Source organism: Notamacropus eugenii, chromosome 1 (assembly GCF_028372415.1).
Source record: "Notamacropus eugenii isolate mMacEug1 chromosome 1, mMacEug1.pri_v2, whole genome shotgun sequence".
Taxonomy (NCBI): domain Eukaryota; kingdom Metazoa; phylum Chordata; class Mammalia; order Diprotodontia; family Macropodidae; genus Notamacropus; species Notamacropus eugenii.
The window spans coordinates 54,947,607-54,962,479 of record NC_092872.1 but is presented as its reverse complement, the minus strand read 5'-3'; the positions used below and the strand labels follow the sequence as shown (position 1 = coordinate 54,962,479).

Sequence of the window (14,873 nt, the reverse complement as noted above, 5' to 3'; positions counted from 1 at the left end):
GATCAATGGCCACAATTAAAGGACTTAACAACTATCAGTTTACCTGGACCTTACTCAAGGAGAGCAGATAGGGATGGAGATACCAAAACCCATGTTTCTCAGTGGGCCATGAATCAAAGAATATGACACTTACACCTCCAAATTTCCACCAGCAACAGGTACTTATTCATCTATTTTCTTGATGTGGACAACTGAGTAGGCAGTGATTTTTTGTCTAAAGTCCAGGAAAAGTATTCAAATGTCATCATAGAACCCTATGATCTGGGCATCTCCCTGGTTCCCTTCTTCCCACCCTTAAAAATATTTTGGCATTTGGGAGTCACTTTTAACAAGACAATATGAGAAAGGCAGAAAGAAACTAGGTTAGTCAATACACACTGCGAGCTCCAACACATACTGTACCCATCTGCATTCTTCAAGACCTCAGCTGCAGAATTTTATGCCCGCTGTTGAAAAGTTTTAAAGGAAAAGTTTTCTTGCCCACACCTGCAGTAAGGAAGTCAGGGGAATGATACATAAAAGTAAAGGCAAAGTGGCAATGGAATGTGACAATTTTAAAGCTAATCTGCGTATAGGACACAGATCTGTGTAACACTAAAGTAGGACTATATCTTAGGATTCGCAAGCATCCAGGATTAATGTAGTGTCTTTTTTATTGAAAATGTTTTCTTTCTAAACTACACTTTTAAAGTTACTTGTGAAAAAAGCAAACACTTTTTGGTTATAACAGCTTTAAAAATTGGTTGTGACTCACGGCTCGATGAACATGAGGCTTTTCTGCAACTCCCTTGCAGATTGATGTAGGCAGGCAAAGATACACTGAACCTTTATAAATAAAATAGAGGGGCCACAATTGTTCAGTTTGTATGAAATAAAAATATGGGAAGCAATTCAAAAGCAACTCAATATACAAAGAAAGCTAAAAAGCACTTATTCAACTATGAAATAAAGTGCAAGGAATCTGCACAGCCCTGAAAATGTGCCAGTGTGAATTTACAACTTCATTACTTCGGTAGAAAAGAAAACACAAACCACAACTGGAATATAGTTTCGTTTTGTTTTTTTCTGTTTTGTTTCTTTGTTTTGCAGCCTTTTTTCCTGAAACAATTAGAATCTCGTTTCCCTCTCTATAGTACAAACCTACCTACGTCTGTAAGGAGTTGACTAAACGCTAGGTTTCTCATGTGAAGGCTTAAGGTGGTGATAACGTCACTTTGCACAAACCCCCGTATTAGAAAAGCCGACCTTACAACGAAATAGAATAAAAATGGCACGTAGGTACACTATCAGTACATTAGGCTCCCTTTCGGATACAACGTGTCCCAGAGGAAGCCCAGGAAAAACACCGCCACATGGCTGGGAAACCACTGTCTGCGATGGAGAACTCGGGCCCTGCGCTAAAGGAAATCCCTGTTTTCTCGTAAGGCGGCTGTCTCTAGGCCAGCAAGCAAGGGGATGTGTGCAGGAGAGGAGGAAGTAAAAGTCGGCCCTGGGGCAAAGAAGAGACGGTCAAAAGCGGGCAGTATCTGCTGGTTAGCGGGGAGGGGGTTGGTAAACCACCCAACAGAGATCCCAGTCGGTTACTCTGGACGCCCTTTAAGGCCCGCTCAGGTGGGGGGCCAGGAGGAGCCACCAAGGAGGATTCAAATTTAAGAAGCGCCAGAGCCTCCGGAGGAAGGACGTGCGCGGAGGCAGCCAGCGCCCAAGGCCTCCGTCTGAGTGGAGAGAAAGGGAGGGAGCCGCAGGAAGGCCCGAGCGGGGCCTCCGCAGGCCCAGGAGGAGTGCGTATGCATGCGGGCGGGGGGTGGGGGAAAGCAGCCGCGGCGTCGGCCTGCAGACAAAGGGGCCCGGGGCCTGGGCCTCCCAGCTAGGCCAGCCGACGCCGGGAAGCCGGAGGCGGCTGCACAAAAGGCCCGGGCGCCTCGCCTGGGCGGGCGGGGGAGACCAGAGAGGGAGCCCGGGTCACCTGGGGCGCACGCGCAGAGCCGAGCAGGCCGGCCGGCCCCCCTCCCCCTACCCCCGCCTCACTTAGGGCCGCCCGGGCCGCCCAGGCCCCGCCACCTCCCTCCAGCCCCCCCCACCTCCGCTCCCCGCCATCACCGCCCGCCATTCCCAGTCGCAGGCTCCTCGGCCGCTCCCTACTCACCGTCCCGGGCCGTGCCCATGAGCTGATCCAGCAGGGCCCGCATCTGCGCCTGGGCCGACATGGTTGGCTGCGGCGGGTGGGGAGAGAGAGGAAGAGCCGCTGGGTGGGAACCCGGCCGGAGGTTCCTCTCACGGCGCCAGCCGCAGTGGCGGCCTTCCGCTGCTGCGAGTTCTAGACGGGTCGTGTCGGCCTCGAGCGCTCTACTTCTCTCCAGCTCGCTCCTTCCCTGCCGCTGAGGACGTTGGGAGGAAGTGCGTGGGCACTAGGAAACAAAGGCTTCTGGGTGTTGTAGTCCGGTGGAGGTGGGGTTAATGGAATGGGTGGGATGTTTCACGCTCTAGTTTCACTGGGCGGTGGTAAGGGGAACATTCTCGGATTTCTTTGACGCAACTCAAACTCTGGCGATTTCTGGGGGCTAGTTTTCCCATCGTCATACTACACTCTGTACTTAAAAGGATTTAAAAAAAAAAGAATCAATTGACTTTAACAAGCCTTGATGGAGGACCTGTTAGGTGCCCAGCACTCCTACAGCGCGCTGTGGTTATAAAGACACACCTGGACAGTAGCAGCCCTCGAGGAGCTTTCATGTTCCCAGAAGAGGACTGACGGTGGACAGATAAGTCAATACTACAAAGGACCCCAATAGTGCACAGTAACATTGGGAAGGGGAAGCTTGAGCTCAGCCTGGCTGGGGGCTTCTGCAGAGGGGAGGGGAGTGAGTGCGGCGGGTCCGGAGCATCAGAGGTCCGGGAGGTTCGGCTGCGGTGCAGAGGGCATGAAGGAGACCGAGGCTGTCAGCTTTAAAGTGGGTTTGCAGAATGCTGAGGCCAACAGAAGTGTGCCCAGGATGATGGGGGAGGGAGGGGTGAGGAGAACACTAATTATGTATAGCACCTACTAAGAGCCAGACGCTGCGCTAAGTGTTCTTTACAACCCATTTGAGCCTAGTGATAACCCTGTGAAGGAGGTGCTATTTTTGATCCATCTAGACTGGGGATCCACCACTCCCACCCCACCCAGCCTGAGTGGAACACAATGGAGCTCCCCAGTTGGGTGGGATCTGATCAAGATGGAGGTTTAAAGGTTAAATCCAAACTCATTATCAGCCTTGTTCTTCGGAAGACCTAGTAAAGAATGAGGACATAGGAAGGGAAAAAAACGTGGATCATCCCAATATTAACAATTGGTTATTTAAAAATAATTTCTCTCCATGTCAAATGGAGTGTCAACTCTGGTAACATGACCAAAAAAATCAAAGAAGTTTTGTAACCACTGTTAACTCTAAAAATACCAACGAGCTCACACAGGTTAAAAGCGAAAAAGCTTTATTAACTTTTAATTTTTTGCCATTCAGACCTCTGGTACGTACTATATAAATGGGCAGTGACAAATGCTTTCCTTTTGTAGGACTGCTCCCTCAAAGTAGGGCTATAAATCTGGAAGAGCCAATTTCTGATGAAGGTGAAGGCTAACATGATGTCATGGAGCTAGAAGAGACTTTCCCCTCTTCTGAGATGTGAGTCTGAGGTTAAGTGCCTGGGCCAAAGTCAGAATATGGTAAATGGCAGAGATGAGATTTGAAATCAGGTTTTCATAACTCCTAAGTATAGCACATTGCCTGCTCCACTCCTCTGTCTCCCAATGATCTTGATTATCTATGGGCTTAAAGAGTATTTTGCATATTTGGTGGGGTTTGTGACACTTGCCTTATGTTCAGTGTTTTGGGAAATTTGGTACTTGTATGGGAGCTGAAGAGCTTCACCAGACAAGCCAAATCCTGAGGTTCCCATGGGTGGGAGCAAAAATCATAAAGAGAAGTTCTCTTCACTTTGAACCTGGCCTGTGTGAGCCCATAGCTGTGTCCATCCTCCATTGAGTAGAGGGATGACATGGTCAGACCTGGGCTTTAGGAAGATCAGTTTGACTGTTGTGTATAAACTAGAGGCAGAGAAACCAACTAGATGGCTAATGCAATTGTCTTGATGTGAGATGATGAAGGCCAGCCTCAAAATGGTAGCCATGATGTCCATTGTACTCAAAGAGGACTAAAATGTCGGAGTCAACTGTGGCTAATTAAGACCAATATGAGCCCAAAAGGCTATACCACAGATTGGTCACAAAAAATTCATATGAACATTTGGTGTGAAGATGTCTGTACACTTGCATATCTTACATTTCTCTTGAATTTCTGCAATTCTGCTTTGCTTATAGAGCACAGTGCGTTCTGTGATGTGATACGCTCTGCTTGGTGGTCCTTTGACGTTATCTCATCTGTCATGCAATCCATTCTAAAATTCCTCAGAGAGAACTTGAGAGAATCCTTGTATCATTTCTTCTGATCACCAAGGGAGCTGTCTGCCTTGTATGAATTCTCCATAAAATCATCTTTTAGGTAAACATACCTTTGACATTCAAACAATGTGGCCAGCCCAATGGAATAGTGTTCTCTACAATAGTTGGGATGCTTCACTGGCTTCCACCAGAAACCTTTCCTAATCCATCTTAATTCTAGTTCCTCCCTTCTGTTATTTATTTCCTTTTGATCCTATATGTAGTATGTCTGTACATATTTGCTTGCTTGCTATCTCCTCCATTGACTTGCAGACTCCTTGAGGGCAGGAACAGTATTTTTTGCCTCTTTTTATATCCCCAGAACTTGGTACAGAGTAGGTACTTAATAAATGTGTATTGACTGATTGACATATATGAGAGATGTTATGAAGGCAAAATCATAAAACTTGGCAATATTGGCTATGAAGAGTGAAGAGTGTGGAAAGAGTCAAGGGTGGCACCTAGGTTTTGAGCCTGAGTGACTGGGAGGGTGGTGATAATCTTGATAGTATTAGAGAAGTTAGGAAGGGGGAGGGTTTGGAGGACAACACAAAGTTGTATGTATTGAGTTTAAGATGTTTATGGGGTTATCCAGTTTGAGATGCCCAGGAAGCAACTGGACATGGTAAAACTGATGGTTCAGAGAGAGGTGAGATAGATCTAAATAGATCTGAGAATCATCTGTGTAGAAATGCTAAATTAATCAGTGGGCCAGCGCCCACGTACAAAGCACAGAGGGAGAGATCACCAAGTACAATAGTAAAGAGGAAGAAGAGAAGAAGGTCCAGGACAGAACCTTGGAGGATACCCATGGTTATTAGGCTCTCTCTGTAGGAGGATGAAGCAAGAGAGACGGAGAAGGAGCAGTGAGACAGGTAGGAGAACTAGGAGAGAACAGTGTTAGAAAACCAAGAGAGAAAAGTATCAAGGCTATAGGGATAATAAGAGCTCGCATTGATTTGCATAGTGCTTGATGGTTTGCTGAGCACTTTCTATAGCTGCCAGCTAGGTGGCACAGGATTAGCTAGGTGGTGCCATAGTGCACAGAGTGCTGGGTCCAGAGTCAGGAAGATTTGAATTCAAATCCAGCTTCACTTTCTAGCTGGGTGAGCTCTGGTCAAGTCATTTAACCCCTGCCTGCCTCAGTTTCCTGAAATGAAGGATAGTAGCACCTTCCCCACAGGGCTATTGTGAGGATCAAATGAGATAACAGTTAGAAGGTGATTAGCACAGTGCCTGGCAGGTAGCAGGCACTTAATAAATACTGGTTTTCTTCCTTTCTTACTTGGTCCTCACACCAACCCTGGAAAGTAGCTGTTATTCTCCCCATTTTACTGATAATGAAACTGAGGCACATAAAGATTAAATGATTTGCCTTGAGTCATACTGTTGAGGTCAGGGAACCATAATATTGAAGTTTGGGGTGCTTGGGACCCCGGGTCATGCCCGAATGAATTGTACCCAAGCCTTCTTTCAGCCAAAGTAAAACAAAGTTTATTAAAGATTCGCCATATTGGGTTGAGTCTTAAGAAGCCTAACCATTTGTGACACTTGTATTGACAAGGGGGTCAGACAGAATCTCATCTAGACAGAATCAGAGCTGAATTGAAAATGAGCGCCTTGAAGGAGGTAAAATGGAACTTATATACAGAAAGACTGTGGGAGGGATCTGGGGGTGGGCCAGTAGTCTGGGGTGACAGAAGGAGGGGTTTAGGGAGAGTCTTGAGGAGGATACCCAGGAGGATCTTAATGAGACTGGAGTCACTGTTCAAGGGAAACAGCTAGAGGCAATCAGGAGATATCAGACAAGGGAGAGCCTGGCTAGGTTTAGGGTAACAGATTTGCATATGAAAAGCCTGATTAAGTGGGAAGATTCAAGGAGAGTTCAAGGAGGTTCCCAGAATCTGTACCCCTTCATTCCCCCCTCAAACAAATGGGACCCAAATTCTTTTGGTGTAAAGGACAAAAGTCTTGGCTTGGGCTCATACCCCATCAACACATTAACAAGTGTCTGAGGGAGGATTCAACCTCAGGTCCTCCTGACTCCAGATCCTGCATTCTAGTTACTGTGCCACCTAACGTTCCTAAAAGAGCTCTAAAGGAAGAAGACTGAGTAAAAATACCAGATCTGACAACTTACAGTTCATTGATAACTTAGGTGGGAGAGTTTAGACTGAATGAGGTAAGAAGCCAGACTGAAGAGGGTTAAGGAGGAAGTAATGTTAATTGATTTGCCCAGGATAAATTAATCAATTGATCAGTAAACAAGGTCAATTAATCAGTTGATCAATAAATGTTTTTTTAAGCTCTTACTAGGTTCTAGACTTTGTGCCAGGTACTGGTGACACAAAGAAAAAGCAAAATCTCCCTCTAGGAGCTTTACATTTTAAGAAAGTGGTAACAAGTATGCAGACAGACCTTAGGTACATAAAAACAAGATAATCTTCCAGAGGCGCCTCTGAGCTGAGCCTTGAAGGAAACCAGTGGATCTCTATTACCTCAGAGAGGGGACCATCACCAGTCATCCTGATTTATATCTGGCTACTGGACCCAGATGGCACTGGAGGAAAAAGTGAAGCTGGTGACTTTGCACAGCCCTCCCTCACTTAAATCCAATTCACTTGCAAGTCAGTGGCATTACCTTTCTGATATCATGTCTGTGTGGGATGGCTCAGATCCCTACTTAAATCAATTACTCAGAGGCCTCTCAAAGTGATGACAGAAAGTTTATTTACTAGATTCTTGAGAATTGGGACAATCCTATGCCAGTTCACCTGGAGTAGGAAAGCCGAAGACAAAGAAAAGGCCGTGATTTATATCGACCTTAATACAAGTCCCTCCCCCGCCACTGACCATTATTCTCATTAGCTGAGAATATGATCTTACATTCTAGACACGAAATCTAACCAATCCCTTTTGAAATGAAGACATCGAGGAATTATGTAAGTTTTATCCAATCATTGAGACCCTAATATGCTGCACAGTTTTATATCCTTATATGGAACTATTCTATTCTAAAAATATTGTAACCTTGAGCCTCTAGATCTTACCTCACCCCTGGGAGAAGAATTACAATCTGAGAAGTCTTCACTAAACCTATTCCACTCATGTCCTCTTCCGAGAATGAAGGGCAAACGACAACAATTACCTCCAGGATCAGATATAAAATCTTCTGTTTGGCTTTTCAAGCCCTTCCTAACCAGGCCCCCATTCTGTCTTCCCAGACTCCAGGTACTCTGGGATCCAGTGACACTGTCCTCTTTCATGTTCCTTGCCCAAGATATGCTCTACTCTGTGTGCCTTCTCATTACGTGTCCCCTATGCCTGAAATGACCCCCCTCCTTATTTCTCTCCCCAGGTTTCCCTCACTTCTGTCAGATCTCAGCTAAAATCAAACCCTCTTCCAGACATGTGTCATCGTCCTCCTCAAGCTTAGTGCTTTCCCTCCAAGATTATCTCCAATGTATCCTGTCTCTACCTTGTTGGTACATATAATAATTGTTGGTATAATAATTTGTATGTTGTCTCCCCATGAGACTGTGAGGTCTTTAAAAGCTGAAACTGTTTTTGTCTTTCTTTGTATCCCCAATATTTACTTAGCTCAGTACCTGGCACATAGTAACATGCTTTATTTACTTTAGCAAGTTGAATCTAGTAAACTAGGATTACACAGTATTTTTTTCAAATATTTTTTTTTCCAATTACAGGTAAAAAATTTTTAACATTCATTTTTCAAAATTTTGAGTTCCAAATTCTTTCCCTCCCTCCCCTCCACCTTCATTCAGAAGGCAAGCAATTTGATATAGATTATATGTGTTATCATGGAAAACATATTTTCATATTAGTCATGTTGTAAAAGAAAACAGACCAAAAAGAAAAGAAAAAAAGAAAATTTTAAAACATGCTTCAGTCTCCATTCAGACTGCTTCAGTTCTTTCTCTGAAGGTGGATATCATTTTTCTTTATGAATCTTTAGGAACTATCTTAGATCACTGTCTTGCTGAGAATAACCAAGTCATTCACAGTTGATCATAACACAACATTACTGTAATTATGTACAATGTTTTCCTGGTTCTTTGGCTTCACTTTGCATCAATTCATATATATCCTCCGAGGCTTTTCTGAAAGCATCCTGCTCATCATTTCTTATGGAATAATGATATTTCATCACAATCATATACCTCAGCTTGTTCAGCCATTCCCTACTTGATGGGCATCCCCTCAATTTCTGATTCTTTTACATAGTATTTGTTGACTTGACACAGCTAGTAGGAGTCTGAGGCATGACTTGAACTGAGGTCATTCCTCCCTGTCTCCAAAGTCAACCTCTAGCCTTTACACAGAGCTGCTAACGTTCATTCATTTAACATCAGACTCATCATGTTACTTTCGTACTTTCTCCTCAACTGAATTTCCTCACCTACAGTCTCCTCCTTCTAGGCTTAGAGGAAGAAGTGCCCCTCTCCCTTGGTAATACTTGCCTCTTTATAAGCTGAATTCCTCTTACCTACTAGTGGAAAGACCTCACTCCAACAATCAGTTCATGAGTTATGTAGCTTCAATATCTTGTGTACCAGCTCCTTTCCCTCAGCCTACAACATTCTCAGGTCTTCTTTACCCTTAAAAAGCCTCTCCCTGGATCCTCCTATCTTCCCCCAGAATCTGTCTTCCAATCCATACCCTCTCCTTCATTGCCAAATTCCCAGAAAAGGTAGGCCACGCTCCCAGCCTTCCTTTCCTCGGCACCCATGCATTCCTCAACCCCTTATTATCTGACTTTTTCTCATCTCACTCTCCTAGACCTCCCTCCCAGGATAGGAGTGATCTTCTTATTCCCAAATCCACTCTCCATCTTGACTTTTATGTGGCATTTGACTTAGTGTACCATATCCTTCTATATACTCTTCCCTCAATTAACTTTCCTGATACTTGTCATGCATAGCTCTCCTAGCTGACTCTTCCTTCTCTGTCCTTTTTACTACCTCCTTAGCTTTATTTTACCCTGTAAACATAGAACTCGAATTTATCCTAGTCCCCATGCTCATCTGTCCCTATGCTCACTCATTTGATAATCTCATCTACTCTTATGGCTTCACTTATCTCATATGCATTATGATAAATCTATAGCTATAAGGCAACTCTTCCTCAGAGTTACAATGCTAAAGTCTTAACAGCCTGTTGAATATCTCCACTAGAATGTCTGCTAGCACTTCAAATTTAACATGTCTAAAACTGGACTTATTATCTTCATCCCAAACCCTCCCCCATAATAGCAGCACCCCTATCTTCCCAGGTACCAATTTCATAACCCTGAAATCATCTTTGTCTTTTCCTTATTTTTCCCTCAAATACATAACTGAGTCGAAAATTTCAACTCTGCTGCCAGTAGCGATGTTAGGTGAATCATTCCTTTATCTGGGCTTCAGTTTCGTCCTTTACAAAACGGGGATGATAATGTTGTCTACCTCACAAAATTCACTAGCGAGAAGTACTGCGTAAACCAGAACATGCTAAATAAATGTTATTACTATTTTTGTTGGCAAAGTCCTGCCATTTTTATCTTCAATTCTATTCAACAAGTACTCCGACCCTCTTCTCATTTAAGCTGTTTAATAGTCTCCTAACTAGTCTCGCTGCCCAATTCATCCTTTCCAAATAGTTCATACTGTTCTCCATTGTATATTCCAAATTCTAACCAAACTGGTCTATTTGTTATTTTCCCTCACTATTTATTTACTCCCTCTTTAGTATATTCTCTATGCAGCTTGCCAAAATAGTCTTCCAAAAGCACAAGTATGTCCGTGTTATTTCTCTGCTCAAAAATCTTCACTGGCTCCCTGTTATCCTTATTAGGATAAGATACAAACTCATCAGCTTCCTGTTTCAAGTGTTGTTTCCAAACTACCTTTCAAGACTTATTTTACACTCCTCCCTATTCATATACATCTAAATTTTGGCCACCGTAGCCTACTTGCTTCTCCCTTCCAGTCTTGTGCTTCTATACATTCTTAGCCATCATTTTCTTAACCAGCTAATCATTTTCCAAATCAATTTTTCTCTTAGTGATTTGGAGTGTCTTTTCATATGTTTTGGATAGTTTCTATTTCTTATTTTGAAAACTCCAAATCACTAATGCTAAGAGAAGTGTGAGGTTTACCTTAGACTTCAAGGAGGCAGAGATGATACAAGATGGAAATAGCTACTGCTGAAGGGACAATTGGAAGTCAGGATGTTAGTGAAGCCACACTCACCATTGGTTCATCCAGTCTGGAAATCAATTTGTAATTATGTGAGAAAAGTTGCTAAACCCTTCTTATACTTTGAACTAGCCATCTCACTGCTGATCAGATATCTCAGAAAGGTTCTAAATAAATAGAGATAGGTAGAGAGATATTTATCTATAAATAGATATGTAGATAGATCAAAATCCTCGTAGTCACTATCACTTTCCTTGTAATAGCAAACAACTAGAAAAAAATGGATGTCTACTGATGGGGGAAAAGATGTACAAACAAAATGTGGATTGTGAATATAATGCAATATTATTATGCATAAGAAATAACAAATGCTAGTAATTCAGAGAAGTATGAGAAGACCTCCATGAACTGATAAAAAAGAAAGCAAAACCAGAAGAACTGTGTGTCTGTGTGTGTGTAATTACATTGTTTTGTTCAGTTGTGTCTGACTGTACATGACTCCATGTGGGGTTCTCTTGGCAAAGATACTAGAGTGGTATGTCATTTCTTTCTCTAGTTTCTTTTACAGATGAGGAAACTGGGGCAAACAGGATTAAGCAACTTGCCCAGAGTCACACAGTTGGTGTCTAAGGCTGAATTTGAACTCAGATCTTCCTGACTTCAGGCCCAGTGCTCTATCCATTGTGCCATCTAGCTGCTCCAAAATTACAATGAAGACTGTGGCAAAAGACATCTGCACCTTTCCAACCCTTCCCTGATATTGCTTTGAATTACATGATCAGTACAGGTCTGAGGGAAACAGGACATATTTGTTATGGAGTCCCACAGTGTATATTTATATTTGGGGGGAGACTTAATTAGTCTAATGGGCTATTTGGGTGTTTTAAGTTTTTTTGCATTTGTTCCTGAAGGCCTTTGTATCATATTCATTTTATGTAGTAGATGAAATAAAAAGCTTTCATTTATGATACCCATATTGTACATTAAATACCTTTGTTGGAGAGGACCCTATTATCCACACTTGGGGAGACCTAGGCACAAGCCATGCTTAATTAAGTTTTGTTTTAGAGATTTTCCTGGAGTTTTACTCCGTGATAGTGTCTGGCATAATGAGCCAAAGAAACTGACTGTTCTTAGGGCTACTTTATACTATGATCGCCACAATTCATTTCAAAATGTGGTTTGTGGTTTTTAAAACCTTTCTTATGATGTATTTTTTTGTGATGGAAAAGAGGAAGAAAAACTTTCCTATGATGTACTTTTTTAGAATTTTTTTACAGGAAGTGCTATCCTTCCTCTAGAGAATGTAAATGAAATGATACTTCTTGCTGTAGAATATTTACATTACATACACATTTGTAGGTAGCTATATTCGTAAGGGAGGCCTTTTCCCCTATATTGGGATCTTTGCATATAGGAAATTGATCTGAGCATCATTGTTTTCATTTCCTTTTCTCTTCTCCTTCTCTTTTCCTTCTTTTTTCTCCTCTCCTCTCTCTCCCTCCCCTCTCCTCCCTTACCATTGTGCCCTGCCTAGGGTCACACAGCTGTGTCAAGTCTCTGAGGTCATATTTGAACTCAGATCCTTCTGATTCCAAGACCAGTTCGCCACCTAGCGGCCCCTCTGAGTTAGCATTCTTACATAGCTTCCCAAGGGAAAAAACAAAGTATTTTCATAAATGGGCCTTTCACTCTTACTTGAGAAAATTGAACAATCTTTTTGTATTTTCCTGTGCTCTCTGGGAAGACAAATATACGTATTATCCTATATACCTGTATAGTTTTAAAAATACATCTTATTGCAGTTTTTTATTTTTACATCACCAACATCTCCCAGCTAAACTCCCTCCCAAAGAGCCATGCTTCAAAGTAAGGTATTTTTAAGAGGAAGAAAAAGTTTTTGATTTGCTTCACTTTGTATCTGTTTAGAGATCTTCTCATGATTCTCTGTAGCTATTATATATATATGGGTTCTTATATTATTTCTTATTGCTATATAAAGTATTGCTTTATATTACATAAAATATTGCTTATTAACTATATATGGCTAAATAAATTATGGTACATAAGTATCATTATATTATATTTATGTACCATAATTTATTTAGCCATCCCCTAACTGAGGAACTATTATTATATTATATTTATGTACCATAATTTATTTAGCCATCCCCTAACTGAGGAACATCTGTTTTGTTTCCAGTTCTTTGCTACTATAAAACATGCTGCTCTAAGTATTTTGGTGCATATGGAGCCTCTGTTTTTTGTCATTGACTTTCCTGCAATACTGTATATGCTGAGAATTTGTGGAATTTCTACAGTAACTTTCTTCACATAATACTAAATTGCTTTCCAGAATAGCTAGACCACCTTACAACTCCACCAATAATGTATTCGTGTGCTCATCTTTCTATAACATTGATTATTCCCATCTTTTGCTATCTTTGTCAGTTTGCTACGCATAAGGTAAAACCTCAAAGTTGTTTTGACTTGCATTTCTCTTTATCATTAGTAATTTGAAGCATTGTTTCATTTGGTTGTTAATAGTTTACCATTTTTTTCTTTTGAGAACTGTTTGTTCACGACCTTTGGCCACTTCTCTATTAAAGAATGGTATTTGCTACCCTAGGATTCTATGCACTGGAAAAACACTAGAATTTTTCCCAATTAACAAAGGAGTAAAACAAAAATGTCCCTTTTCCCCACTGCTATTTGACAAAGTTCTAGAAATGCAAGCAGTCAGTGTCCATGAAACGAGAGAAAGAAGTGAAAGTAATAGAGATAGGCAAAGAGGAAACAAAATTACTGCTATTTCCTGAGGATGATGTTTTACTTAGAAAATCCTAGGAGATCAGTAAAGAAACATTGAAGCAATAGTTGCAGTCCAATGACAGCTTATATAGTGGACCCCTCCCCCAAATCAGCATTTCTATATAATAAAAACAAAATCTAGGAGGAAATAACATAAAGGGAAGTCCCATTCAAATCACTATAAAATGCATTCCATGTCTCTAAGTCATTCACCAAACTATATTCAATACCTGTATAGATGCAATTACAAAATATTTTTGAAAGAGATGAAGAACTTAAATAATTGGAGGAATAGTCAGTATTCATAAGTAGGTCATGACAATATGATAAAAATAAATATTACTGAAGTTAATTTAAAAATGTGGTCCTACACCAAACAAATGACCATGTGGATAATTTATACAACTAGACAAAATGAAAAAATTCATTTGGAAGAACAATAGACCTAAATTATAAAGGGAAATGATGAAAAAAGTAGGAATAAAATTTGACAAAGATTTTTTTTCCCGTTTGCTTCTCTTCTTTGCTTTTCCCTATCTTTGGTGCATTGGTTTTGTTTGGGCAAAAGCCTTCTCTGTTTCATAGTTTCAAAGTTACACATTTTATCTTTTGTAATTGCCCCTATTCCTTACTGGTTAAGGATATATCTCTTATCCATACCTGTGACCAGAATATGATCTTTTTAAAAATAAGCATTTATTTCATGTTTACTATATGGCAGACACTGTGCTAAATACTTTCCATATATTCTCACTTGGTCTGCTTCTTTTGTGATTTTTTTAATAGTATAACCCCAATATTAAAGTCACATACCCATTTAAAATGTATTGTAGGATATGGTGTTAAGGCTGCTTTCCAGTTTTCCTAGCAGTTTTTATCAAATAGGGAATTCTCTCTTTCTTCCTTTCAAAAAGAAAGATTTATTTAATAAATTTCACCTCGTGTAACATACTGAAAAAGAAATCACAGTACAACGAAAGATTTAAACTAAGGGCTCAGAATTTAATACAAATCCTAAAGCACCCATATTATATCTCGAAATTGTCCTTATTGACTTTAAAAAAAAAAAAAAAAGCTTAAACGAGGTGCCTTACAGGCTAGTAAATGAAATAAACTAAAAAAAGCATGCCAAATGTTTCGCTTGAATCGCAGACCCAGCTCCTATATTTGTTTTACCAAAAAAGCATGTCTCCCAATATGCATCTCAGTGTTCCATGTAATGTGTTATAAGAACAACATTGAACAGAATTGAAACTGATTTAAGCTGAGTACGCTTACTGCTTCAGTACACTCCCACAACATAACTACCTTGAGAAAGGCTGAAATTGTTGAACTGTTACAGACTTTACTCAACTTGATTGTTACATCCTAGATGAATGTTTTTCTGT

At 41.1% G+C, this 14,873-nt stretch overlaps 1 protein-coding gene and 1 long non-coding RNA gene across 6 annotated transcripts in view; one reads left to right on the top strand and one right to left on the bottom strand.

The window, feature by feature from the left end:
• LUC7L (LUC7 like) overlaps positions 1-2,276 on the bottom strand; it is a 40,433-nt gene extending 38,157 nt beyond the window's left edge. For 2 of the 4 annotated variants that reach the window (XM_072602076.1, XM_072602067.1), the window contains exons 1-2: positions 2,147-2,273; positions 755-825 (exon numbers count right to left, since the gene is read on the bottom strand). Coding sequence is in view for 2 of the 4 variants with exons in the window: in XM_072602057.1 (XP_072458158.1) it covers positions 2,147-2,207 (61 nt within the window). In the remaining 2 variants the exon portion in view is untranslated. Of the gene's footprint in view, positions 1-754; positions 826-2,146 lie in introns of all 4 variants that reach the window. The other 2 variants (XM_072602057.1, XM_072602047.1) reach the window with 1 other exon arrangement.
• Positions 2,277-2,384: 108 nt separating this feature from the next.
• On the top strand, positions 2,385-11,644 carry LOC140499987 (uncharacterized). 2 transcript variants are annotated; one of them, XR_011965607.1, is made up of 5 exons: positions 2,385-2,951; positions 3,554-3,662; positions 4,358-4,538; positions 7,836-7,962; positions 11,231-11,644. It is a non-coding gene; the product is annotated as an uncharacterized lncRNA (long non-coding RNA). The 2 variants fall into 2 exon arrangements; XR_011965600.1 differs by having other exon boundaries at positions 2,385-3,662.
• The last annotated feature ends 3,229 nt before the right edge of the window (positions 11,645-14,873 follow it).